Source organism: Lagopus leucura, unplaced genomic scaffold, assembly GCF_019238085.1.
Source record: "Lagopus leucura isolate 7727_CA_CO unplaced genomic scaffold, USGS_WTPT01 Super-Scaffold_702, whole genome shotgun sequence".
In the NCBI taxonomy this organism is placed as follows: domain Eukaryota; kingdom Metazoa; phylum Chordata; class Aves; order Galliformes; family Phasianidae; genus Lagopus; species Lagopus leucura.
The window spans coordinates 1,472,052-1,498,929 of record NW_024962254.1 but is presented as its reverse complement, the minus strand read 5'-3'; the positions used below and the strand labels follow the sequence as shown (position 1 = coordinate 1,498,929).

The 26,878-nt window shown below is 42.2% G+C and overlaps 1 protein-coding gene across 2 annotated transcripts in view; it reads left to right on the top strand.

The window, feature by feature from the left end:
* NARS2 (asparaginyl-tRNA synthetase 2, mitochondrial) overlaps positions 1 to 26,878 on the top strand; it is a 51,377-nt gene that overhangs the window by 7,830 nt on the left and 16,669 nt on the right. For both annotated transcript variants that reach the window (XM_042862543.1, XM_042862544.1), the window contains exons 5-7: positions 819 to 899; positions 9,674 to 9,774; positions 22,853 to 22,985. In XM_042862543.1, the coding sequence (XP_042718477.1) occupies positions 819 to 899; positions 9,674 to 9,774; positions 22,853 to 22,985 (315 nt within the window). The remainder of the gene's footprint in view (positions 1 to 818; positions 900 to 9,673; positions 9,775 to 22,852; positions 22,986 to 26,878) is intronic.

The following is a 26,878-nucleotide window of genomic DNA, read 5'->3' as shown; positions in this document are numbered from 1 at the left end:
GAGTAAGGTAGAGGGAGACAGTCGCCTTGCTTGACTTGCTGCCACCCTGATCTTGATGCAGACAAGGACACAGTTGGCTTTCTGAGCCACGATCACGCTTTGACAGCTCATTTTGAACTTCTCATCAGCCAGCACCCCTAAGTCCTTCTTCACAGGATTGCTCTCAATACGTTCTCTGCCCAGGTTGTATTTGTGCTTGGACTTGCCTCAACCAAAGTGCAGGACCTTGCATTTGGCCTTTTTCAATTTCAGGGTTCAGACAGACCCACCTTCTAAGCCTGTCTGGGTCTCTTTGGATAGCATCTCTTCCTCCAACGTGTTGACTGCAACGCTCAGCTTGGTGTCTGAGGTGCAAACTTTCTGAGGGTGCAATCAGTCCCAGTGACAAAGATGTTAAACAGCTCTGGGTCCCAGTAATGACCCCTGGGAATGCCACTTATCACTGATCTCTATCTGGGAATCGAGCCATTGACCACAGCTCTTTGTGGCCATCCACCCTTTCCTTATCCAGTAAGTGGTCCATCCATCAGATCCATGTCTTTCCAATTTAGAGGGAGTGTTGTGGAGATGAGCAGTTGCAAATCATGTAGTAGTTGCATAAATCTTTAGGAAATATGGGTGTAAAGCACAAGTAGCATGCTTGGATTTGTAGTCCTCTTGTTTTTGTCCATGAGAGGCAGAAGTTGCCTAAAAGGCTGCACATACTGTCCTGGTTGGGGTCTGATAGCTGAGTCATGATTTGTTCTGGTTGAGATCATCTTTGAAGTTGATACTTGATATCTTCAGCTAGTTAACTTTGCATGTTCTGTCTGTTCCAGGATAATGGCTATGTGCATATTCATACTCCCATAATTACATCAAACGACTGTGAAGGTGCTGGGGAACTCTTTCAAATTGGGGTAAGTTGGAATGGGTAGAGTTTCTTGATCTATTTATTTATTTTACTTCCAGAGCAATTTTGGGATCATTGAAGGTTAGGTGGAGTGTTTGCATAATACCTTTACTCTATATTCTCCTGTGATTATTATTATTTTTTTTTAATATAGCAGTCCTTCAACAAATAACTGGGTCAGAATTAAACAGTTGGATTACTTTTAAAGTCCTGCTTAGTGCGTTAATCAGTACTTTTTGTACTGAGGAGTTACTTTATCCTTGGTGCCCTGAGATAGATTAGTGAGCAGGAAGACATGATAGAGATGTAATGGAACGTTCAGGACAGCCCGATATACAAAAATATTTGTTAGCTCTGAAATTAGGAATGTAATTCACCTTGATTCTTCTCTGCAACCGTGAGATTACTCCTTAAAAGAATGTCAGCAATATCCCAAACTGCTTTTCACACATATATTCCTCGCTACAAATTACTCTTATTGCGTATTGGAATTCTTCCTACTGAAATTGCCTTGTCTCCTGATATTGCTAAGTCTCTCTGTTTGTCCACCAGGCTTCTGCCACAATCTGTCATTTTCTTAAGTACTTGACATCTTGGGTCAAAAGTGCCTGTGAAACTTGTATACAGCTATAAACACTACAGATTCCTCATGATTCCTAATCCCCCCGCGTTCATGAATCACAGGAGGTTCCATCTGCTTTTTATACTTCTATATTTGAAATGTACTTTTCTATCTCAAACAATTACATCCATTGCCACTTATGCTCATTGACTCCAGCCTTGCTGGTGAATCATCTGTAAGCAGAAGTAAAACTGTTGAGGTAGCAGTTGCTTGCTGCAGGATCACGTCTTCCACTCTGCACAGCCTCATGGCAAACAGCCTCCATCTACTCATTCTCCAGGATGTCACTGCCTAACCTGTGCTACTAGTGATTCCCTTCCATATGTGTGCCTCAGCTTTTTGTTTGCTGTGACAATAGAGTTGATTAGCTAAACTAAGTTGTTACTGTTTAATTGAGATCCCTTAACGCTACCAGAGGTTTCCTCCAGGCTGTTGCATGCAAATTAAGATGTGAAAACAAGTGACACTTAATGATGAGAACATTATACAGTGTGCAGCTGTACAGTATATTACGTCTTTGGTACAAATTGTATCCACTTGAAAGCAGGACTGGAGCGTAGGTGGCTGGTAGTAGCAGAAGCACTCATGCAAATGTAGGTTGAGGTGGTAAAATATGAATCTGAAACTTGTATCAACTGGATCTTAACAGTTCAAGATAAAAACTGCTTATCTCTCTCTAGCATGATTGCTCAGGTGTGAAATAGTACCAGTCCTGGGGAAACTGGGCTTGAAAGGAATGGAGTAAGTACTGAGTAATATACCATTGAGTGGTCTGCCCCACAAAGAAGAGCCTTCAGAGAAGTTTTCCCTGATTTATTTCTTCTTTGAGCACTGTTTTATCATTTAGCCTAATTTAGTTAGGGCTTGGTTTCCTTTCTGCAGAGCTCTGCTCAAAGTTGGTCTTGGCTAGCAGAGGTCCAAGACAACTGGCTGTACTGCTGTGACTGCTGCGCTCTGCAGGAACAGCAAGACTGTTCCTTGGCAGTGGAAATCTTGGGGGCATGAATCCTTCCTTGGGAGATGGACAAGTAAATCATGGACATAAGATTATAAGACCAGTCCTCCAGTTGTGAATAGAACATAAATTGATGTCCTATTGCTCCTGAATTAGTAGTAGTAAAATGTACCTGTGCTGACAGTCTGCAAGCAAACAAGGCTGGCTTTTTTGCACTTCTTTTTAATTAATTCCATTGAGCAGATGGGTAGTATCACCAGTTTAGTTATGCTGCTTTGGTTGAAATAAGCTGAAAGCTTTGAGTAGCCTTTAAGACCACAGTAGTTTTAATCCTCTAACTAATGTCTGACCACTGTTCAGACTGCTGTGTTCTTTAGAGATGGTGGAAAGTGAAGAAAGGAAGAGTCAATTTTCACATGAGACTTGGAGAGATGGGAAAGCATTATTGTGAGTTAGAAAGGAAAAGCTTTTTGAAGGCACATGATCTTTGATTCCTAGACCTCTTAATCCTGCAAGATTCATGTTTGTTTATATATTTGGCTTCCTCATCATCTTTGTTTGGTTTTGAGTGAACTGATTAGTCTACGTAGTTTTGGTTGGGATGTTCTCATACTAGGATTTAAGTGAGGGGGAATCCCTTTCACCTCTACTGGGCAAGTCAATTCAAGAAAATATTTTTAAAATGAAATACTGTAAAATTGAAAAGAGAGTGGTAAACAGGAAATCTTAAAAAATAAGTCAGAAAATGGTAAGAACTTCAGAGAAATCATTTGTATTTGAGGGTTTTTTTCTGCAGCTCAAAGAAAACAAATTGAGGAGAAACTGCTGGAAGTTTGAAAACAGCTAGGCAAATCTTAACCTGCATAGAGAACATCAGCAACACCAACCTGCAGATTTCTGCACCTTCGGTAGTGTCATCTGTCTTTGGAACCCTGAAGGCAAGAAGCCTCTTGGCTGTGCCATCTTCCTTGAAGGAAACTTACTGAGAAGTCCAGAAGAGCTTTGAATATTGAGAGGTGTGTTTTAGTGAAATGCAAAGTAGGACAAGGTAATCCTCCAATTGGGGAGAGTTAGGATTAACAAGGTGAGACAGCCCTTTTTATTTTTAATTTAATCACAGAATAATTTCTTTGAGAACCTTAGGGGAGATCCTTTCCTTGTCTTTTTTTTTCTTTTCTACTGAAGTCAAAATCCTTTAAAAGCTTTGTATATCGCAATAAACTTGACCCAGTCTACTTCTGGGGCTGCTCCCTAGGAAATCTGCCTGCCTTTTGTCTTTGTGACCCAGCTGCGTGTCTGTTCCCTGCTATTTTCAGCAGCCTCCCACTCTGTCTGCAATGTTGAAGACTCTGTACATTCTGGGTCTCTTTCTGTCTTTTTGACTTTGCTCTCTGGAAAGTTGCCTTGTTTGACTGTCCTCAGCTGCTGTGGGGAAGTTGCAGTCTCCTCTCCCCTCTGCAAGAGCTTTCCTGACATGGAGTGCTCCGATAAAACCCTGGGCAGCCATATTCCTTGCCACTCAGCCTGTTAAAAGAGCTTTGCAGTCACTTAGCATGACAGTTCAATTGGCATCCACAGCTCTTTGAAGTGTATCTCACCTGTGTCTGGTGTTGCCTGCAGACTTATTCTTTTCTGGAGCAATGTTCTACTGAGAAGAGGTGCAGTCTACATAGTGGCTTCAGTGGAGGTAATATGTTCTCTGTATCAGATTTATCTCTTCCCACACACATACCTCATTGCATTTGTCATCAGTGCTTGACTGATCAGACTAATTCATTAAATGAAGGAATATTTATTTTACTCCAAAACTTGAGAACCATCCAAGTATTGTTCTTCTCCAAAATGTATCCAGAGAGAGTATAGTGTTTGGTTTTTCTTACCACTTGCTCATAGAGAGGAAGTAACTCTGGATCCTTGAAGAGTGAAGTTCATGGCTGTGTGTCCTGTGGAACCAGAAATGTGTGTCTGCTACTGAAATTTACTCCTACCATATTTTCAGTACTTCTGAAAAATAACCCTGTCAGCACCAAGAAAGGCTGGGATCTGCTGGGAAGAGAAGCACAGTTAAATGCAACAGGATTAGCATCCGTCAGGTGTTTCCCCTTCAGAGATGTGTCACAGTCTGGGAGGCAGCCAGTACCTGGGAGCTTGGGACTTCAAGAGAGCTGCTCAGCAGGGCTCAGCATAAGCTGGAACTGAGCTGAGGGAGAGCTTGCTGTCATCTTCCCTGGCTCTCCTGGTTTATGTTTTTCTTTACCTGGCTCTTCACTGTCTGTAATTCCAGTGCAGTTTGTGTGAGATGTTTCTTGCAGTAGAAATAGCTGATGCTGGACTCCCACTGGGCCATAGCAGAATTAGGGCTGGAATTGAAAGAAGGACTTCCTTGAAGTTAAAAATTCTGCGGTTTATCTAAAGAGGAAAACCCACACATGTTTGTAATAGGGCATCACAGAGGGTAGGCTGGATTGAAGTTGTGTTACTGTGAAGCTTCAGCAGTATGCTGTTGTGGGCCTGCTCTAGAGCTAGAGCAGTGATTTCTATGAGCTTTAAAAGTCATCTCCTATCCCTTCATGCTTATGTAGAGTAGAAGAATCAAACGGTTTATACTCTCCTAAAGCAAATTGCCTCAAGTAGAAGTTAATACAAGACTGACATCAAAGTGAATAATTTTAAATTAAATTGTTAGGCATTTGAGAAGGAGAACAAAACAGGTACTAAATCCAGTTGTTCTCGTACTTAGAATGAAAATAAAAAGCCTTTGATGTTGATGTCAAATCCTAGCATGTTTATAGTGCATTTACTCTGAAACACCAAGATGTTTCATACAAATTCCCCCTCCCTCTCTCTTCACTGTAAGTAGAGGAGTTTTTGATTAGGAAATGGAGAGAACTTTAAAGCAAACACATTATTTCCCCTCCCTGACTTGTAACAGGTAGGTTTGGTTTTGTATTGTTTTATTTTTTTTTTTGAGTGGAAGTGGGAAATAAAGCCATCTAATTGAAATAAAAGCACAAGGTTGTAGCTTCATTTTTCTCATCATGAACGTGAAAAAACAACCTTGCTCTGTATCTGCAAAGAGATGACACTGTGAATGGGGTTATTTATTATACGGAAGCAGGCTGAGCATAAATCTGGGCCATAAATGCTTCAGAACGTTGGCCTTAGCCTGTTCTTGTATGTATAGAGTGGAGGAACCACTTCTGGTGGCTTTGTCAATATTTGCATGTGTGAAATGGGAAGTAGTTAATTACAGGACACCTCCTTGCTGAAGGTGTCCCTTCTGCCCTTTTCCAAAGGAGAAGGGAGTCATCTTCTCCAGATAGCAAGTGGATTGATTTGGTGATTTTTTTTTATTTTTTTTTTTCCAAATTCACAGCACCCGTTCGTCAAGATTGTGCTTCAAAGTGGGGGAAAGTGAACACTTGGGAAGGGGGACTAAAATTGTATTTAAGTTGCCATATTCACTCTCCAACTTTTGTTGGAAATAGCCTAGCAGCTTCTTGCAGTGCACACTTACATCTCAGGACATGAAGGATGTACCAGGCTGGTTTGTATAGATCTAGTTTAGCTGTAGTGTCTCAGTTTTCCTTCAGTCACTTGCTGTTGTGTCTGTTTTCCCTCTGCCTCACTGTAATTACATCTGATATGAAGAATGAAAAATGACACAAAGTCATCAAAAATAAACCAGGGCCCAGCTCCTGGAGGCAGCTGTATCCTGTTTGTGGCTTTGGGGGAAGTATTGAGATTTCATGGCTGATTTCTTCTGTTCTTTTCCTGCTTCTAGTCTGTCTTTTTCTCATTGTTTAGAAGTTGCATCCTACAGGATTAGGTGGGATTTTTCACTGGTGGGATAAGGAATGTTACTGAACTAAACTTCCAGTAGGATGAGCTGGGGTGGTACATGGCTCTTCTCTCTGGTTCCACGGGCATGGCTCTGGGACTGTGGTATGTGGATGCTTGAATGTTTATTAATATCCATATTGTTTTTGAATAAATACACTGGATTTATTTGAAGAAAACAATAGGGGCCTGCTTCTGCATCCTTGTTTTCTTTTTTAGAACTACAAAACCTATGAAACAAAGGAAGCCGTCCTGGGGTTGCAGCAACAAATTGTCTTACTTCCATTGATCTTTGTGTATCAAGGCAGGCTTGCTCTTTTCTTTAGCTTGATGATGTAAAGAGATAAAACTGCTCTATGATCTGAGGCCTTTGACAGTCTCTTTTTTTTCTTTTTAATCTTTGTGATGAGCAGCGAAGCTTTTTAAGAACAAAAAAGCAACATCTTCCAACTCATTGAGAAAAATGGCATGTTGTAGAATATCAAAGGCTGGCAGACAAGCCTGAGCTGAGCAACCTCCCCATGACAAAGCAAGCTGAGGAGCAGGGTGGCTAGAGGCAGTAGTGCGCTTTGTTGAGCTGGTAGCACTTAGCTTAAAATTCTAGGATCTACTCTTTGAAAAAAAGTATTTCAAATTTATCTCAGAAGAAAGTACTCGTTTTGAAGTGAACATAGATCAACAAAGCCTCAAATTATCTTCAGAGTTTCTTTCATTTTCCTGAACCACTGACTCCTCTAAAGCTTAGGGATGATGTTGAGATACAGAAGATGGCTGCTGTGATCTCATTTATCTTACTGTTTTTTTGTTTAAAAAATAAATAAATAAAGAATAAATGACAGAATTGTTACCTTTAGACATAATCCAACTGCTGCTCAGGCAGAGCCAGGTGGAACAAGCTGTCTGGGGCTGAGTCCACTTGAATTCTGAACATCTCTGCAGCCAGAGCTTCCTTAGTCCATACCACTGTTTGAAAAAAAATAAAACTTCTTCAGATTGAATGGCACGGTGTTTTTATCTTCTCTTTTCTTGTGGTTGGGCACCACTTGCAAGAGGACCTGGCACTGTCTTCTTTGCACTCTCCCTTCTGGTATTTGTGGACAATGATGCGCTTCCCCTGAGCTTCCTGTTCTCCAAGGTGAGCAGTCACAGCTCTCTGTCTCTCCTCATCTGAAAGATGCTCCAGTTCCTTCATCACCTTTGCTGGACTCACTGCATTATCATCTATCATGAGTACTCCTGCATCTTTCTTTGCTCCAAGGGCTCATTGCTGTCTTTGGGCCTGCTTGGTGTTCAGGAAAATAGTGAAGCATAATTTTTAAATGATTTATGAAGGTATCATTGCAAAGGTCTTTCAGTTTCTCTTTCATACCTGGAAATTAAAACCTGAAAATATGCCTCACTTGAATGGAATTTATTTCAGGCTTCTTTCATAATTGCTGAACTTGCTAAATTTTCCATTACATGTAGTTTTTTATACTTAAATATCTGGAGACCAGAACTAATGGGCAAAAGCTGAAATGAAACGTTCTTCAGTGCCTATACAATGTCTGTGCTGTGATGTTTCCAAATCCAGGTTGTTGTAGTTCTTTTCTGAAGACTGAAAAACAATGAAGCCTTCAGAGGATATTCCATTGCTTTTCTTTTGCTGTTGGTTTTTGTTTTACTAGTGAGGAAAAAAATCACTTGTCTATGAACAAGAAATAGCACTGATTGTAACCGTTATTAAAAGAGTGTACCAGCATGGAAAATACTCATCTGCTTTTTCAATAGGCTTGAAATTGAATTTTGAAAGAAATGCTATTGACCGTTGTAATGGTAGAGATTCTTCCCATTCATTATTCTTCTTGGTAGGAAAGAATGAAAAATAGAGTTTTCTGTTTAGAGACAAGGTCGATACACTGCTGTCACTCTTTTGAATGTTGCTGAGCAAATTGTCCCTCATGGAATCACAGAATGGCTTGGAAGGGAGCTCAAAGATCTTCAAGCTCCAACCCCCTGCCACAGGCAGGGCCACCAACCTACACATTTAATCCTAGATCAGAGCCCCATCCAACCTACCTTGAACATTTCCGGGGACGGGGCATCCACAGCCTCTCTGGGCAGCTGTTCCAGCACCTCACCACTCTCTCTGTAAAGAACTTCCCCCTGACATCCAGCCTAAATCTTCCCTCCTTCAAATTAAAGCCATTTTCCCTTGTCTTCTATTATCTACCATTGTAAAGAGCTGACTCTGCTCCTGTTTGTAGGCTCCCTTTAGGTACTGAAAGGCTGCAATGAGGTCACCCTGCAGCCTTCTCTTCTCCAGGCTGGACAAGCCCATCTCCCTCAGCCTGTCTTTGTAGGGGAGCTGCTCAACAGATGATCCAGTTTGTACACTTTTCATGGTGTGTTTTTATTTCCTATAAACATGGTACATCATTTCTCCACCTTCTCCCAAGTTCCTGGATGGGCAGAGCCTTTAGCTACGATATGTTTTACTCTGCCTTGGAGCTAAAACCCAGAGGCGATCCTAGAGAATCTGATCTTCCACCGCCTGTATTCTCTGACTTGCTTTTTAAACGGTGCAGGTGTCCTTCTTGTCACTTTATTTTACTTTACTTTGCTTTATCATCTCCTTTTCTGCAGTACCATTTCTGTTTCAACGCACCCATACTTAAATACATATGTTACATAGTTGTTTACTTTTAGTAAAATTCAGAGCTCCTGATGTATATATCCAACATACGAAGGCAAGAGTGACAAGGGAAGACTCATGAATTCTTTTAGTTGGTGAAGTTTTGGGCTGATGGTCAAACCCTGTGAAGCTGTGTCACGTCAGGGAGTTGCTTCTCTGCAGCTGAACTGATAAAACTAATTGTTCTGCATCTAATTTACAATCCCTGTCATTCTGAGAAATATCTGAAAGAACTGTTTGTTTTTCCTCTGTGTTGACATGTCTAAACTTTCTTGGTGATACAGGTGGAATGTGCAACAGTTCACTTGTTCTGTTAGTTGTGATACCTCCAACCCACATCTTCATAAATCACTGAAAGTGAAAGTGGGGAGCTGTGTTGTTTCCAGCTTAGAGTTTGACTTTTTACTATGCAGCCACTTCAGGTGCTTCAAAGCCCTACAAAGAGAAGTCTCCAAGAGTACTTTATCATGTGGGTTATTTTTGTTTTCCTGTCTTTTGTTTGAATTGCTTATAGAGCCTGTTAGTTGTCTGAGCAAAATGAGTAACATCATCTACGACTGTTGGGTTCCTTCTCAGAGGTGTTTGGGTGGACTGTGATGTAAGTTGTTAGGAGGAAAAAAAAAAAAGAAACGGGGTGCTGTGATCTTTATTCAAACACTGATAGACTAACTGTGGATTTTTTATTTGCAGACATCACAGGAGGCAAAAGAATCTGTGGAGAAGAACCACTTCTTTAATGTGCCCACCTTCCTTACAGTTTCTGGCCAGCTCCATTTGGAAGCGATGGCAGGGTGAGCAAAGCTACACGTTTTTGGTTTGATCTGTGATATCCTTTCATTTGGCAGTTGTGCCCCATTGTTACCCATTAGCCATCTGCAACGTGCTCCAGAAAGAAAATGAGCAGCAGTGCCTGGATGATGATGTGAAAGGTCAATGTATGTAGGTGAAAGCTGAACTTTTGATTCTGGTCTGTGAACTAGATTTTGTTGCTACGTATCTGGTGTGGATTGGGAATACTGGATGCATCCTTATAGGAATGACAAGAGGTTTGTTATCAACAGTTGTAATATCTTAAATGTCTGTTTGTTGTTCTTCACATTTACTGTGTCTCAGAAATTCTTTTTAACTTGAGCAATCGCATTACTTTCTTCTTTTTTTCTTTTCATTCCAAACTACATTTGTGTCTACAGTCTTTCTGTTGTGTTTCTTCCCCCTGCCAGTTTTCAATTCTCATGTTTCATGGCTTTCACACTTAATGCTATGTTCAGTCTGGCCACCAAAGTGATCACAGTTGAATAGTTAATACTGACTTTAAAAAAAAATAAATCCCTAAGCTTTCGATATTAATGTTTCACTGAGACTGCAAGGGGTGAAAGTGTCATAATCTGTCAGAGCCACATTTGCCTTTGATGAGGGAATGTTATGCTCATCTACACCAAATTCTCCAAGTAAATTAAAATAGTTTGTCAAGCTGAAGGAGTCAGAAAGCAAAGTTCTCTGAACACTTAAAATGTGGGTTATCCTCAGATGTGGTGCTTCAGCCAAGTTGCTGTCAGCCAGCTGAATTGCTGGTAAAGCCTATCACAGGTCACGTAGGTCTGTGTCTTTTTCTCAGTTGCTGAGGGGGTTTGACGTGCACTTACAGGGGATACAGAGCTCTTTCTGAAGTGATTAGTTACCTTTAGGTAACTAATTAGATGCAAGTCTCCTGAAAACGAGAGGAATAAAACCCTAGCTTTAGAAAACATGGTTAGAAGTTGAACAGCCTGCCTTTTCGTGTAGACTCTGAATATTTCTGACAGTCACAGTGTAAATTGTTGTCCACGCCATTCCAGTGTTGAGAACCAAATCATAAATGTTTAGCTGCTTTCTGTTTAATCAGTGTTGCAGAGTGCATTTGACTGCTGGTAAGTAAATAGTTGCAGTGAAGTTGTTAAAGTTTTGCCTGCAAATAAAAATAGCAATTTCTTCAGAAATCTGTTTTCTGCCTTGTTTATTCTGTCTGTGAGACTGTATCTCAGACCACCTAGACAGCTGGGATCTGCTAAAATACTCAAGCCAGAGGTTCTCAATGGACAGGATGTTTTTGACTTGCTCTCATGTGGTGCCCTGGCTGTTGTGACAGAAGCACAGGTCACTTGGCAGCCAAAGGCTGATGCGTCATCTCAGACATTATCTGAGGCAAGATAATGAGGTTTGTTTAACTGTAGAGTTTTGCATCCCTGAAAGAAGATGGGATGACATCCACTCGTACGTGTCAGACTTAATTGGCTTTCATGCCTTGTGACCTTTATTGAAAGACGTAATTCCACGAATCAAATAAGTGCAAAGAAAAGTATGGATTGTAATGATTAACTTGAAATACAATCTCGCCCTCGTACATCAGTCTGTTCCCTTTAAATAGTACACAGCCTGCCCTGGGATTGAGCAGAAGGCTCAATTGGGCAGATGCAGGACCTGTCTGCTAACTATTTTTTCCATTGCTGTCATTCACGTGCACCTTGCTCTGTAAAGATGGGCAAAAAAAATCAATGCTCTTCTGAATGCAGTACATTGTATTACAGCTTTGTGTTCTTGTTTGACAGTAGCATGCTGTTCTTACAGGCATTTAAATGGATTCAGTGCTGTCTAAATTTAGATAAGTGGTTTTTATTCGTGATGGGGCATAGCTGCTCTGTGAACCCACTCTTCGTATTTTTATTTTATTTAGTGGGTTTTTGAGGCCTAGAACTCAAGTGCTTTGCATCCCTTTAGCCTTCAAAAATAGATCATGCTCTTCTAGATGCAGAAATGTGATGCTTTGCTGTGGAATTGGGATATTAGCTATCTTAAAGCTGTGAAACCCTTCAGGTACTGAGAAGATCTTTATTTCTGGTTTCTTGTGTGAAGAAAGTTGGATATTAGTCTGTGATAGGATTCTTACACAATCAAATAATTTAAGTGCATAGTAGTAACGAAATCTGCTTGGCAAACAAACTTGTTCTCATGATGCTTTCAAAGCATGAAAACGCCAGTCCTTTTCCCAAAAGTGGAAATACACTGGTCCTCTTAGTAAACGAAGCAGTCAAAACAGTGTAGAATTATGTGTTTTAGATTTGATCCAATGAAATTTACCCTTTCTGTCAGTTGTGTTTTAACCGAATTTATTTTTCTTTGTGCCCCAAAAATGAACTATTCTTCAGTAATTCCCTTTTGCTTAAGTAAGTGTTGACTTGCATCAGTCATACCATTTTCAGGAACAACTGGTCCATGAGAATCTGCGAGAATCTCGTGAGACTGAGGTAGAAATATTTGGGAGACAGACCTTCCTCATCTGATCTTGGCTTGTTTCCTGCTCTGACTTGCTGTGGGAAATGGGAGTGCAGAGGCAGATCCTGTGCAAATCCATTACAAACCAGGGGTGGTGCAAGACAGGTATGAGAGGAATTTTTCCATGGGGTTTTCTAGGGGACAGAAAGTCAACTGGGCAGACAGTCATGTTTGCATGGAGCTTGCTTTTAGCTTTTCAGAGCTCATGAGCAGGCTGCAAGCTGTGGTTGGAAAAGTCTGGGCAGGGGCCGTATGGGAAGACTTACCAGATGTGTCTGGATCCAAGCCTTCTGCTGTCCTTGCTGAGAGTTCATTTGCAGTCTGTGGGGTGTCACTGTTAGGACATGATGTCTGTGTTGTCCAGAGACCTGGGCTCTATTTTACAGTGTGCTATTTCTGATGATAGAAGTAGAGCAGTTGAGCAGTTACGACTTAGGAGTTTTGAATCTTTTTCTCTGAAGAAAAAGAAGAAAAGAGGAGTTCCTGTATTTATTGACTATCTACTAAGCTGTGTGTGCTTGTTATTGAAAGCAAGGTCAGAGGAGTTCGTCTTGTCTCTCGGCGTGACACCAATGGCCTAGTTGGCACAACTTCTCATTTCATTTGCAGTGACGGCATCTAGGTTGACTGCTCAGCGTGTCTGAATCACTGTCAGCTGCTATAAATCTAGAGGCTGACTGAGGTCTCCAAAAAAAGTCTTCATTCAGTAATACAGCTCTGTAGCCTTCTAAATCCTAAATGAGTCAGTAAACCCTGTGGGTAGAGGTTTGTAGGACTGTGTGCGCCCCAATATCTGGTTTAAAATGTCACTGGTTTGCTGTGAGGTCACTGGTCCTTGTGGTATTTCCTCCAACCCTCCTGTGAGCGTAAAGGGCCTTTTGGGGATTTGAACTAGGCTGGAGGGTCTGTGAGAGTTGATGATTCAAAGTCATGCTGCAGACAGCCAAAACCAACTGTTGCCAAGAAGTAAAGCTCACTGGGCTTATTTACTCATTTATTTCTCCTTTCACCCATCTGAACTTCCCACAAGATCTACCTGCTCCTCTCTTTTCAGCCTTGTTGCTAATAGCTTACATCATTGTTTTGCTCTGGTTGTCCTGGCCTCTCATTCCATGTCAGGCACTGTCTGTTCTGCCTTTTGCATCATTAGTTTCACTGGAGCTGCTCTTCTAGATAACTCTGGAGCCTATCCCTTCCCTAAATCACAGAAGTTTTCTCTTTTCTCGCCCTCCTAGCTCTATTTCTTCCCTCTCTTCAGTCCCCCAGTAGGCTTCTCATCTCCTATTAATCTCATGTTTTCCTACAAATGAGCAAAAGGCTTAGGTGCAACCTTCTAGGAGCCTGCTAATACTTGCATAGAGGTTGTCAAGAAGACAGTCACAGAATCTTTGCAGTGGTGAGTGACAGAAAGGCAGGAGAAAATGGGCATAGGTAGCAGTGAGAACTTCTGAATATTTACAGGGGAAAAAGTTCATGAAGAGATCAGTCAAGCATCAGAGAAGATTACTGAGGGAGCTTGTGCGGTTTGTATCCTCAGAGATTTTCTAAGACAAGAGCTGGAGAAAGCCCAGATAACCCTGTTCTAATCTTCTTGCTGACCCTGCTTTGAGCAGCAGGTTGGGCTAGCAACCTCTCAAAATCCCTGCCAGCTTGAATTGTTCTGCCATTCTAAGTTTATTCTTGACTTCTTTCCCATTTCTGTCTTTGCTGATCTCATGCACAGAACCATCTGAATGAACCATCTCTAGTTCAGCATCTCTCCCTAGCACTTGTATTTTTCTACCTAAACTACATTCTCAGCCTTTTGCACTGACATCTGCCTGTTAATGTCTAATTATCAAACTTGGTTTAGTTGAAACATAATTGATTTTGCTCTCATCTCATTAAACACATCCTCTTGGTTTCTAAGAGATTGTGGATTTTACTGGTTTCCTTCTAATTCCAGATATTATCTGCAATCCTGCAACTGGCTTTTCTGGTTTTAGAGAGACTCTAAAAAAATCTCTGTCATTCAGACCATGTTAGCTGTGTCTACCCTGAGTTTGCAGAGAGCTAAAAGCGTGAATTTCCTGTTGGTTTCAGAAGAATGCACAGATTTCATTTCACTGCTTTTCAAAGCAGTGGTGGAAGAGAGCTGTCTGTTTGGATTGATGTTCAAGAAGATATTGCAGAGCTGCACAAAGATGCGTGTGAGGCCTTCTTCTGTAAAAGTGGCTTTTCTTCTGGCAGTCTGGCAAATGCAGCCTTAAAATTTGACTCTGAAATGACTTGATAATTATGGAAAAAATTGCATTGACCTCAAGCAAATATTTGCTCTACATTGTACTATTTCAAATACTTTCAGATGCAGCTGCAAGAATGATGTCCAGTTGTATAGCATTCCTGTTGCTAAAAATTAACAAATAGAAGTGTAATTATTTATATTGGATCCCTAAAAAAATCTCTGACATTTCTTGTGCAACAGTTGAGTCTGACTCACAACACAGACTCTTATAATTAGCACGCTAACTTCCATTAATTAAGCTGCCACTTAACTTGAGCTATAAAAAGCATCTGTGACATGTCTGGTTTTAATCAATTACTGCATGCTTCAGCCTGGTACATGACTGCAGCAGTTAACGACTTCGTATCACTGGGAAGCCCAGTTCAAAAGCTCTGTAGAGTGCCTGGGGCTGCTTGGCTGGTTGGGGCTTTACATAGATACCCACTTGGTCTTTTCTACATCTTCACATTTTTGGGAGAGGAAGCAAAGGGAATGTGCTGACCATACCCATCCATACATGTAGGGCTGAGTGTAGTCCCAGCAATGTCTTGAACTGTGCTCTTTACTTTCTCATGCGGCTGTAAAACATGTGCAGGTGGAGTCAGAACAGGTTTTATGTTGATCTGGTGAAAAGTATCATCATCCAAAACTCCAGGTCCTCCTAGCTGAGCAGAGGTAAGCTATTCTGTGTCTCTCCTAAATCCTTTACCCTTTCTTGTCATCCCTGTTCAAAGCACTAGTAGATGCTTCAGGATCCAGGTCAGCAGATCTAAATGTCCAGACTTGTCTAGGGCCTCATACAGCTTCAAGTGTGCCAAGCCAAACCTTCATGTCTGATGAAGGGAAGGATCTGTGGCTTTGTGAGTTGTGACAGGGCCATTACAGCCATCTCCATGTCCCATTGTAGCCACATTCATGGTGGTTTCCATAAACTTGTTCTTTGTGAGAGAGGCAAGCAAGAGGCTGCGGGTGCTCTGTGCTGCAGCTTACCTGATGCACAGTTGCTGATGTGGCAAACTTGATTGCTTTGAAGGGGATAAACATAGTGGTCTTTTCCAACCTTGATGATTCTAAGTTAATTCTAAGTCTTCCACAGTATTCTCCTGGAGAAGCTGGCTGCCCATGACTTGGACAGATAAAAGAGCTGGCTGGCAGGCCAGAGAGAGTGGTGGTGAATGGAGTTAAGTCCAGTTGGCAACCAATGATGAACCAGTGGTGTTCCCCAGGGGTTGGTATTCTGACCTGTTCTGTTCAGTGTCTTGATTGCTGACCTGGATGAGGGCATTGAGTGCACCCTCAGTAGGTTTGGAAATGACACCAAGTTGGCAGGACATGTCAATCTGCCTGGGGGTAGGAAGACCCTACAGAGAGACGTGGACGGACTGGATTGCTAGACTGAGACCAATAGGATGAACTTTGACATGACCAAGTGATCCTGCACTTAGGCCACGACAACCCTAGGCATTATTACAGGTGTGGGGCAGAGTGGAAGAAGGGGGTTGTTTGGTCTGGGGAAGAGGTGGCCTTATTGCTCTTGTTGACCTTATTTAGCAATGGGACGAGAGGGAATGGCCTCAAGTTGTGTCAGGGAAGATTCAGGTTGGATGTTAGGAAAAATTTCTTCTCTTAAGGAGTGGTCAGCTTCTGGAATGGGCTGCCCGTGAAGGTGGTGGAGTTACCATCCCTAGAGGTGTTCAAGAAGCATATAGATGTTGCACTGAGGGGCATAGTTTAGTGAGGAAATACTGGTGATTGGTGTACAGTTGGACTGGATGATCTTGAGGTCTTTTCCCACCTTGGTGATTCTATGATTCTGTGATAATCTAGTCCAGCCATCAACCCATCATCTCCATGCCCACTAAATCACATCCCTCATGGCACATATCCACGGGGGGTCCTTGAGCACCTCCAGGGATGGGACTCCACCACTTCCTTGGACAGCCTGTCCCAGTGCATTACTGCTCTTTTGGAGAAGAGATTTTTCTTAATATCTAGCCTGAATATGCCTTGTGTTCCAGCAGCTCCTGCTTCCCAGGGTGGCTTTATGGCCCAGGAAATGGCTGCAGTATTAGGCATTAAGGCAGGCAGCTCCATCTCCTTTTGCTCCTTTTGCAGTTATTGCACCGAGGTAGAATATATAGAGATGGATATTTTATAATCAACTAGAGTGTGTTGCATTGAATATAACCTTTTAAAACTATACTTAAAATAATTATTTACTTATCACTGTAGATCTCGAGGCCTTGCAAATTTTAAACAGCCTCACCCAAACTTTCAAGTGGGGCTCCAACTATGCTACTCTTTATGCAATGGTGCACCCACCGATGTGGTTTTGGGCTGCCATTCATATTTGTGGAGCTGGGAGAGCCAGTGTCCATTTGAAAAAAAGCTGACAAAAAAAAAAATCCTTCTTAAAGTTATTAGAATGCAGTTTATGGAGAACATGTGATTTTTCCACTCTGGAAGAAAAAGGATTTATCACAGTTGCTTTCTTTTTTTTTCTTTTTTTCTTTTTTTTTTTTTCTCCCATGGTGGTAATGTATTTTTATTGCTTAGAGTTGGAGTCACTGGAATGAATAAATTTTGAAAGAGACCTTTGGACCTTGCTTTATTTAAATGCATGATACATTTTGTATCACTTCTTTGTGGAAGGTCTCTTTTATCTGGGGCATGGAAAATTATTTGAATAAATGCTGAAGTGCTTTGGTGGCTCTCATCAGCCCATCTCGAGTTATCATTGCTAATTGGTTGCTTTATTGACTCAAATTAGAAATCATAATAACAGAACTCAAACAAAACAAGAATCCAAAGAGAATAAAGTACTACAGAGACTCATAAAAGGGCAGAGGGCACATGCTGATGAGATCTTTGAGCCTCGAGCAGAAGAGGTTGTATGGCTCCAAATAACTCTTTGTGTCTCCCCTGTTCTCCTGCCACCTGTAAACTCACAATAGGAAGCCTAGGTGTGCAGTGAGGCTTCATAGGGAAAGTGTGGGGTGCTTTACCAGATAGTTGGAGAGTATGGATCACATTGCTATTCATTCATTTGTGCCTGGATCTTTGTCAAGCAGAGATGGGTGGCCTGGAGAGGAGCCTTGCTGCTGAAGCCAGAGAATATGATGTGGTTGGGGAGAAGCTGCTGGTAGGACTCTGCCCGTTGGAAGTCACAGCAAGGGAAACTGCTGCGTTGCTGCTGGCTGGCTGGGGTGGAAGTCTGGCACTTCCCAATCCCCGTCTGGGAACTTAGACAATATAATTTTTTTTAATATGTGTGTTTATTTTTGACTGCCTACAGAAGGAAATACAGTCCCATCTTGTCACAGCATGAATTGGAACCGGAGCACTCAGCATCTCAGCTCTGCTGCCCAGAACTGAGCCTCACAGGCTGCTGTAAAAGCCCCTGTCAAGATGCAGCTTTTCCTCACGGGCAGGTGGAAGTGGCACATTCTGTGAGGAATCCTTTAAAACTCCTTTTTCTGCTTGTTTTTCTAGATAAAATGCATGTCTCCTCTCGCTGACTTTTCAGCAAAACCATGAACATTTTGATTGCACAGAATCCAAACCACCGAACAACAGTCATGGGAATGTTAGTTTTACATTGAGGTTAAAAAACAGATACTTCTGTCCAACTCTTAGGTTTCTCTTTAACATAGTCCACTCACATCAAAGACGTAAAACGCTGTCCCAAAACACAGGTTCTTCAAACTGCTGAGCACCTGTGCCTACCTTCCCAGCATCTTTAGGAGCTTTTCCAGTCCCTCTGAAAACAAGAAGCTGGAGATATTGGATTGGTAGGTTTGAATGGTCATATTTGTGCATACAGCTTCTTGTATCGGGCTACAGCATCTTTCAACATACATATTTCAACATGCCTGAATATCCCAGTTGTGTTTGGGTCAAGCGTTGCAGCCAAGTGATGGCTCCTGGCAGCAGAGCAAATCTGTGCTCATCAAACAGCTTGCTTTAGTGATTTCTTCCCTTTCCAAAGGAAAGGACAGTGTAGTTGACAAAGCTGCACTCCTGATCACCTTGCTCTTCTCTCTCCTCCTCTGCTGATGTTACGTGTTGTTTTACCCTTCAAGTACAACCTATTGCTTCTAGATTTTCTTGCAATCAGGATTTTAATGTATATCAAGGGGTGGGTCCTGTGGAAGAATACGAGGTGGAATACATTGTTTTGAAGGGTCATTCACTGTGGCCACAGATAACAATTGGCACAAATCACCTTCCAGCTGAATTCCTGCCCATAGACCTGGTATGTCATTGCTGTATTTTGGGTTAAGCAGGCACCTGTAGTATTTTGGGATGAGAATGAGAGCTCTGAAGAAATAAATAGCTGCATGCTGGTGTGGTTTAGTGCTTAGCCCTGAGTCACAACAACCAGCTTCTGTCTCCAGCTGTGTCACCAGTGTGTGGTGTGACCTTGGCATAGGCTGTAAGCTGACTGTGCAGGAATTGCATCTTTTTGATTAATTGCCTTGCTCAGAGTTAGATCCCCTTGGTTCGACAGCACAAATAAGTCTTTATTACTGCAGTAACAGCATGAAGTCCTGGCTCAGAAAAAGCAGCTCAATCCACTTCTGGCTTGGGAACCATCAGCACAATTAATTATATTTGAATTGCAGTGTAAAAATTGCCAGGAAGGCAGAGATGCTCAGGCCCACAAACATTGTGTGAGTTTAATTAAAAAAGGACAATTTCAAGCAGCTTTGGGCACAGATACTTTATACTTCTCCGTTGATTTTGATCAGTGCTTTACTAATGAATTATCAACCAGTTTGAATGAAATGAGTTTTCATTCTGCATGCTGTAAAGTTCTTTGCATGGGAGAGAAGACTGTAGATTGTTTTAGTAATGTGTAAGCTTGCAGGAGGAAGAAGTTTCTCCCTTCCTGGATATTTTACAGGTGGAGATCACAAACACAGACTCTCCTAGGTGTCTTTCAGTGCAGAGGAGGGCAGAACTCCAGCAGAGCACCCAACCAGTGATTTTTGCTTTCAGAGGGACTCCTGTGAGCCTGCACCTTGAAGATACCTGAGCTCTTGGCTGGATTGCAAGCTCAGCTTTCTGCAGGATGGCGCCCTGTATTTTGTTGGGGAATATAGTGGGTATTCTCTTGGCCTCCTGCTTAAATTCTCAGGCATGCCCAGGAAACTGGATAGGGAATATACTGTCCCAGAAGGGGAGCGATTAATTAAGCAGCTCTGTGCTACCTTCTTGTTTTTAACCCCAGCAGCATCTGGGAACTGAATAAATGCGCTCGGACTTGCTGACCAGAGAGCTCTGATCTGGAGCTCTGGGTCAAGTTGGCTGCAAAGGGAATCATTTCAAAACCTCTCTTCTATACTGTTACAGCAGATGAAAGGACAGCTAGCATTCCAGACATTATACTGCGCTGCCTGTAGTGGATAAAGCAAAGGGCTCAACAGGTTGTTGTTCATTTTGTTGTTGTTGTTGTTGTTGTTTTTTTACCTAGGCACATTTTGGAGTCTGAGCCAATATTTTCAAGCCATTTTTAAATGCTGGAGAAAATCTTGCAGAGGTTTGGGAATGTAAATGATATTGGCATAGGAGATACAGCCCTGGACTGAGGCTCCATTGTGCTAGGTGTCAAATGCATACAGAACAAAATGCCCTTGGCACCATAACATTGAAGCAGAACCAGCTCCAGTGTCTGCTTTCTAATGTATTTATACATGCTCAGTATGATACTGCAGACATGCAGCTGAAGAACAATTTGAGGTCAGATTTGTACAGCCTGCATTTGTGTAAAGTCTTACATCCTTATTGTTGCTGTTGTTGAGCGCCGTGAATAGTCCATGAAGCTTCAGGGCTGATGTTTTTTATCCATGTAGGTGCTACTCTGTGTACTTGCTAGAGAAGATTGGTCCCAGCAGGGTGGCTAGAGCTGAGAAGAAGCTGGAATCAGTGTTCTGAGAGAGCTGTTCTGCACTTGTCCTCCCCAAAATGTCTGGCACAGAGAGGCTTTATTCTAGCAGTGCAAAATCCATCTGTGGCTGTGAAGTGTTTGACCACACTTGACATCTTGGAGCAATAGTTGTTCTTATTTTTTATTTTTTCAGATGGCCTGCAGTCAGCGAGCCCCTTGGAAGATAAATAACTAGACATCATGTTTGAGCTGCTGTCGAGTAAGAAATAAGGACAGTTCAGAGTACTCACAATAGTCTGTATTGCTGGAGTCTGTAATCTGCTACAGTGTCCCGCACCAAATTACATGTCAGTGATTTGTGCCTTGAGAAATGTGTGTCTAGCTCCTGCTTGCCACTGCAGGCCAGCCTCTATGTCCTGTGAAGCTCCATAGCAAGTTTTTGACCAGCTCAGCCTTAAGCATTAAACCATTTTGGCCAAGTGAGTCACTGTTTTATGTTTGTTGTTTGTATTGCTATAGCAGTTGAGACTTCTAAGCTTTGGATCCAAGACCTTGTTGTGCCAGGTGCTGTAGGAACATGGAGAGGAAAAAAAAAAGTGGTGTGAGGAAGAACATGCATTTCTCTAGAACCTGAGACAACAGATGGCTCCAGATGGGAGAGCACAAGGAACCGATGAGGTAATACTAACCAGTGTGGTGAGCAATGGTGTTGGAATATCACTTATCCAAACATCACTGAGGTTTTTATAGGCACTGTAGCATAGGACAGTTTGAAGGAGGACGATCAAGGCAGAGCAGTTCACAATAATGTCCTATCAAGCACAGGGGAAAGAAGCATGCTGAAAGGGATCCTGGATAAAAGGATTTGCTGCAAAATCTGGTGTTAGCAGCAGAGATGTTGTGGTCATGTATGGAGTCAGAGCTCAGGAGCGTGAGCTGTGGTTTCTGAAAGCAGACAAACTGTATTTGTTTGAATGGAGAAAGCACAGCCAGTAGGGAGAATAAGCCTACAGGCAGGCTGTGTACTTGAAATCTTGGCCAGGAACTGTTTTCTAATGTGTATACAACTAACAGCTCAAGGAAGAAGAAAGTGCTGCTGTTTTTGATCATAGCATTTATCTGTCATGTGATATGAGAGAACAGATGAGTGAACCAAAACATGCATGCGTCTTTGTTTGCCACACAGATGCCTCCTTAAAGGGTATAGGAAAAACATAGCTTTTTAGTAGCATTTTTTTGTTTAAATTTCAATTTAAAAATTTAATTTGTGCAAAATCCCTAGTAAACATCCTCACTGAGCAGAAAGCTTGCAGAAGATACAAGTCAAATGCCAAACCCTGCAGATAACACACATCCTTTCATGGGTGTTAAACTGTGCCTGATCTCCACTGATTGTGTCCTTTTTCCCCTAAACATTGTCAACTCTTAAAAATAATGACAAATTAGTTGTGTACTGAAGGGACCTGCTGCCCAGTCCATGTTTTTTTCTGAAACAGCTCTGTCTCTACCCCATTCGTGGTTTGCCTCCCCTGCAGTGTGGCAGAAAAGACAGCTGCCATGGGATCTGATGGGGGAGCAGAAGATGTCCAGGAGCCCACCTTCTTGTAGCCTGCAGTATAAAAATGTTGCTTGGAGTGCAATTTCCCCACAGTTAAAGTAAGATTTGAAAGGAGCATTGCTCTTTGTTAAGAAGAATTTTTAGGAAGGGATCATCAAAAAGGCCTTGTATCCTTTGTCGTGCAACTCAGCGTGGCTGGAGGGGAGACACTTAGGCTTCCCAGAAGGTTGCTGGAGGAAAAACTTAATAATAGGAAATGCACTGATTGCGTCAGTGTAAGATGCTATCCCAGATGTGTTCTGTAGGAACTGCATTTAGCTGAACCATTCTCAGCTGGTTGGAAGGAGCTCCATCCATTCTCCTAAAAGGCCTTTCAGGGATAAACTTTGATCCTGTCACTGCGAGCTGTACAGCATACATTCATCCTGCTAACACCAGTCCTATAGCATCAGCAGCAGGACTCTCTCTTCTCTGCTGTGCTTTGGGTTGTCATAGCACCTAGAGATGTCAGACCTTGCAGTGTGAAGAGGTATGGATGAGGGGAGCGTGGCTGGTGTCTTCGTGCTTCTCCCTTCACCTGGTACTGCAGAATGGACCGTGGGTGTAAATGTTGTTCAGTGAAAACTGCACAGGGTTTATGCAACCTTGCTTAGTCATAGGGCTGCGGATAACCCCCCTTCCCACCACACTGAAGGATTGTAGCTGCAACGTACACAGTAGCATCATTAAGCTGGTCAAAGGTAAAATGGAAGCGTGAGTATTTCTAGATCCTGCAAGAAAAGTGAGCTTGTGGATAGGGTTTTTTTGCTTGTTTTGTTGGGCCTAACCTAGCTGGTTCTTGCCTTTCAGGGCCTTTACTCGTGTGTTCACCTTTGGCCCCACATTTCGAGCTGAGAACTCACAGAGTCGCCGGCACCTGGCAGAGTTCTACATGGTGGAGGCTGAGCTGTCCTTCACTGAAAGCCTCCAAGACATCATGCAGGTAGGCACCTCCAAGGGTTTATGCAGAACCAGTGTCCAAACTTCCTCCTCCTCCCTCAGCTGTGCTTCCTGCCCTCACCTTGAGGTCACAGCTTCTCTCTCCATGCGTGAGCCAAGGAGGGGTTGCACAGGCACATCCCAAGGTTCAGGGTTTGATCAGCAGAGTTGGGGCCACCAAAGGAATTGGGAAGGGAAGGTATAAGAAAGAACAGAGGGAAAAGCAGAAATTTCCTCTGAATGGGAGGCTGCATACAGCCAGAAGATGGATAAATGCATGTGACTGGTGCTAATGAAAGTGGCACTCTCCTCTTCAAAGCCTTCTGCATCTCTCCAGTGAATCTGAGCAGTATTTACGCAGTGGACCCCTTGTTATGCTCTTTGAAAAGAGTTCCTTGAAAACTGCATTGAAATCAAAAGTAGAAACAACTGCTGACTTAAACAACTCACTGAGACTTTAGTACAGACTGAAATCCCTACAGTAGCTAGCTTTATATATTCCAGGTTAGATCTCTTAATCACATGATGGATGCTTATGCATCTCACTACTTTCAGCATATGAGCCATTTTGTACTCAGTAGGACTTGTGAGCAAATATCCACAAATGCTCTCATATAGCAGATGAGCTCCTCGGAAGGCTGTTGAGGAAATATCCTTATTAATATAATTAAAGCTTGAGGCCCTGGTTATGCATGCATGAAGTAACATCCAAGTCATGTTTTTTTTCATCCTGAATCATGTGCAGTCTTCAGAGTTGGTCTGGCCTAACAGCAAAACTGAATTCCAGTCTGGAGAAGAGAAGGCTCCTGGGAGACCTTGTTGTAGCCTTTCAGTAGTTAAAGGGTGCTCATTAACAGCAGGGAGACCGACTTTTTAAATGGTCTGATAGTGACAAGGGGGAATGGTTTTAAACTAAAAGAGGAGAGATTTAGATTAGATGCAAGGAGGAACTTCTTTACACAGAGTGTGGTAATGCGCTGGCTCAGGCTGCCCTGATTGCTGTGGGTGCCCCAGCCCTGGAGGTGCTCAAGACCAGACTGTTTTAGAGTGTGCCAGCTCTGCTGACAGGAAGAGATTGGAACTGGGTGTTCATTCATCCCTACCTGCTGTAGGGAACCTGCTTTGGCAGGGGGGTTGGACTCGATGATCTCTGGAGGTCCCTTCCAACCCCTGCAATTCTGTGATTCTGTGATTAAGGACCCTTACAACCCAAGCCATTCTGTGGTTTTGTCCTGTACAGAACTGTGCTGCTGCTTTATCTTGTATGTCTCGTTGGCACTGGGCTGTGCAGAATGACCCACTGGGAATCTCTGTGCTCCATTAACAATAACCCAATCTTTCTTTTCTCTTGTTTGTTTCCTCCAAAATGCCTTAGTATACTCTTAGAATATAACATACATGTCTGTTTCCACCCTACTTAGAATCACAGAATCATAGAATGGATTCTAAAGGATCACAGTGATCATCCAGTTCCAACTCCCCTGCTATGTGCAGGGTCACCAACCAGCAGACCAGGCTGCCCAGAGCCACATCCAGCCTGGCCTTGAATGCTCCCAGGGATGGGGCATCCACAACTTCCTTGGGCAACCTGTTCCAGTGCTTCACCACCCTCTGTGTGAAAAACTTCCTCCTAATATCTAATCTAAACCTCTCCTTGTCCTATCACTATCCACCCTTGTGAACAGTCATATCCCTTCCTGTTTATACGCTCCCTTCAAATATTGGAAGGCCACAATGAAGGCCTCCCTGGAGCCTTCTCTTCTCCAACCTAAACAAGCCCTGTTCCCTCAGCCTTTCCATTTCTTAAGGTAATTAGGTGCTGATTGAACCCTTCACTGGTTTTGTCATACAATAAGCAAGTTCTTCTGCAAAGTGGTCTTTAAGCCTTTGAACACAGCATGAACATGTACTGTTGCAGTGAGAACTCTAATTTCTTGGCTTCAAAACTATATATGGCCAGTAGGCTTCAGATAATTAGATTTGAGAACTGTCTTGGAATGCGTAGGACCTTCACTTTGTAGGAAAAGAAAGAATTCCTTCCTTGGCTTATTTTTTATTGCTGCTAAACATCTTACAAAGTCTCAGCTTGTTCTCTCCTTTTTCTCTTGCCTCAAAGTCTATGAGAATCATCCTTTCTTATACCAGAAATTCTCCTAACAGTAATGGTTTTGCATTCCCCATAGCAAGTCCACATTGCAACATGTGCTTACTTTAGTGAAGTTCTCACTTGCAGAAGTGGAGTTCCTGTTTTGTTTATTTTTAGATCATTGGGCAATCTCTTTAAGAGAAAAACACCCACACTAAAACAAACAAAAAAGAAAAGACAGCTGCTGTAAAGTCTAAGTTAAGTTTCTTTTTCCCCATTTAATTGACCTAAATTCAGTGTTCTCTCACATATTTGCCCACTGGGCAGTTTGGCTGTTTGTCATCATCTGCAAGTTCTTTGTTTGGTGCAGAACACTCAGTTGAAAGCCTTGGGGGCTATTGACAAGAGTTAGCGTCTGAACTTTACCCTTAGATAAATAGCTGGATTGTTTAAAAATTATTTTTGAAATTGGCATTCAAGATTTGGAATGAATACCTCTAACTTTAGCAAGTTGGGGTGCTGGGAATGCTCAGCTTCTTCAGGGACGTCTTGAAGTATTTGCTTATACACCATTAAAAGGTACAGAAAAACCTCGCTACAAAGAAATGCATGTTTACCATTCTCTGATGAGGCTTCAGATTTTTGCTCCCAAAGAAAAGCAGCTCTCTTTACAAAATAAAAGGAAGAACAATATTTAATAACAAAGGCGCATGTACTTAGGAGCAAAGGGCCTTTTTTCCCCACTGTAATTGCACAGAGCAATGCTCAGTTATTCCTAAATTAGTAACCCAGTTCTTATGAAGTCTTAAGTGCCTTGATCACACAGTCTAAATTTCTGCTTTGTGCCAAGATGTGTTTTAGTGCTCCAAATAAACTTAAACTCTTGTAATACTGGTTTCACAATACTTTCTATGGAAAGTCCCACTATGCTCAGTGTTTGGTGCCACACTGTGTGCTGAGTGTTTGGGTGATACTATTACAATTTAGCGTACTGGGTGTATGCAAGAGTTTCTATGGAGAGGCCTTTGTGGCCACTTCCCAAAAGAGTCTAATCAAGAGGTTGAGTCAAACTGCCCCAAGGCACTCCTCCTCCAAAGCGAGTGAGAGAGAATGAGAGTTAGAGGGTCAAGTTAGAAGGTGGAAGAGGTCCAGCTTGTATTGAAGTGTCTGGACTCACCAGTCACCTCTCTTCCAGTTCCCAAATGAGAAATCAAAGATCTCTTCTTATCTGTGCTCTGGGATGCCTGCTACCATCTTTTCCCATTCTATTCAGTGCTGCGTCCATCGTGTCTGTAGGTTTCTGTTTTTCCTTTCTGCTGTCTTGACAGTGAAGTGGATTTTGAAGGGTCCCACTTTACTTGTGGAGCCTCAAAGAGCTCATGTGATGCCATCATCATTGAATTATATCAAACATGCATACAAAACCATGCTAAAATAACATTATTTAGACTGTAAAGATAGGAAATGCCAGGAGGAAAATTTTTTGAGGATACTTTGGAAAGTCTATGCATAGTGATAGTCTTAATAAAATTGGATCTTGTAAAATTGGATCTTAGAACCACTGTCTCTCACTGCCGAAGATGGAAGATATAATTTAACACTGTATTTGTGCTCTGTTCTGGGTGCAGAAATATCATCTTCCTCTGGTTATGTACTTCATCAAAACATTCATTGCTACAGCCCAGTGACATGAAGTATTGTTATCTGCCTTTTATAGAAAGGAATTCAGGCACAAAATGAAATCAGTAGTAGCACTGATTTTGGGCACCAGTTGGAGGCTGTATCTTCAGGGTGATAGTTTCCCTTTCTAA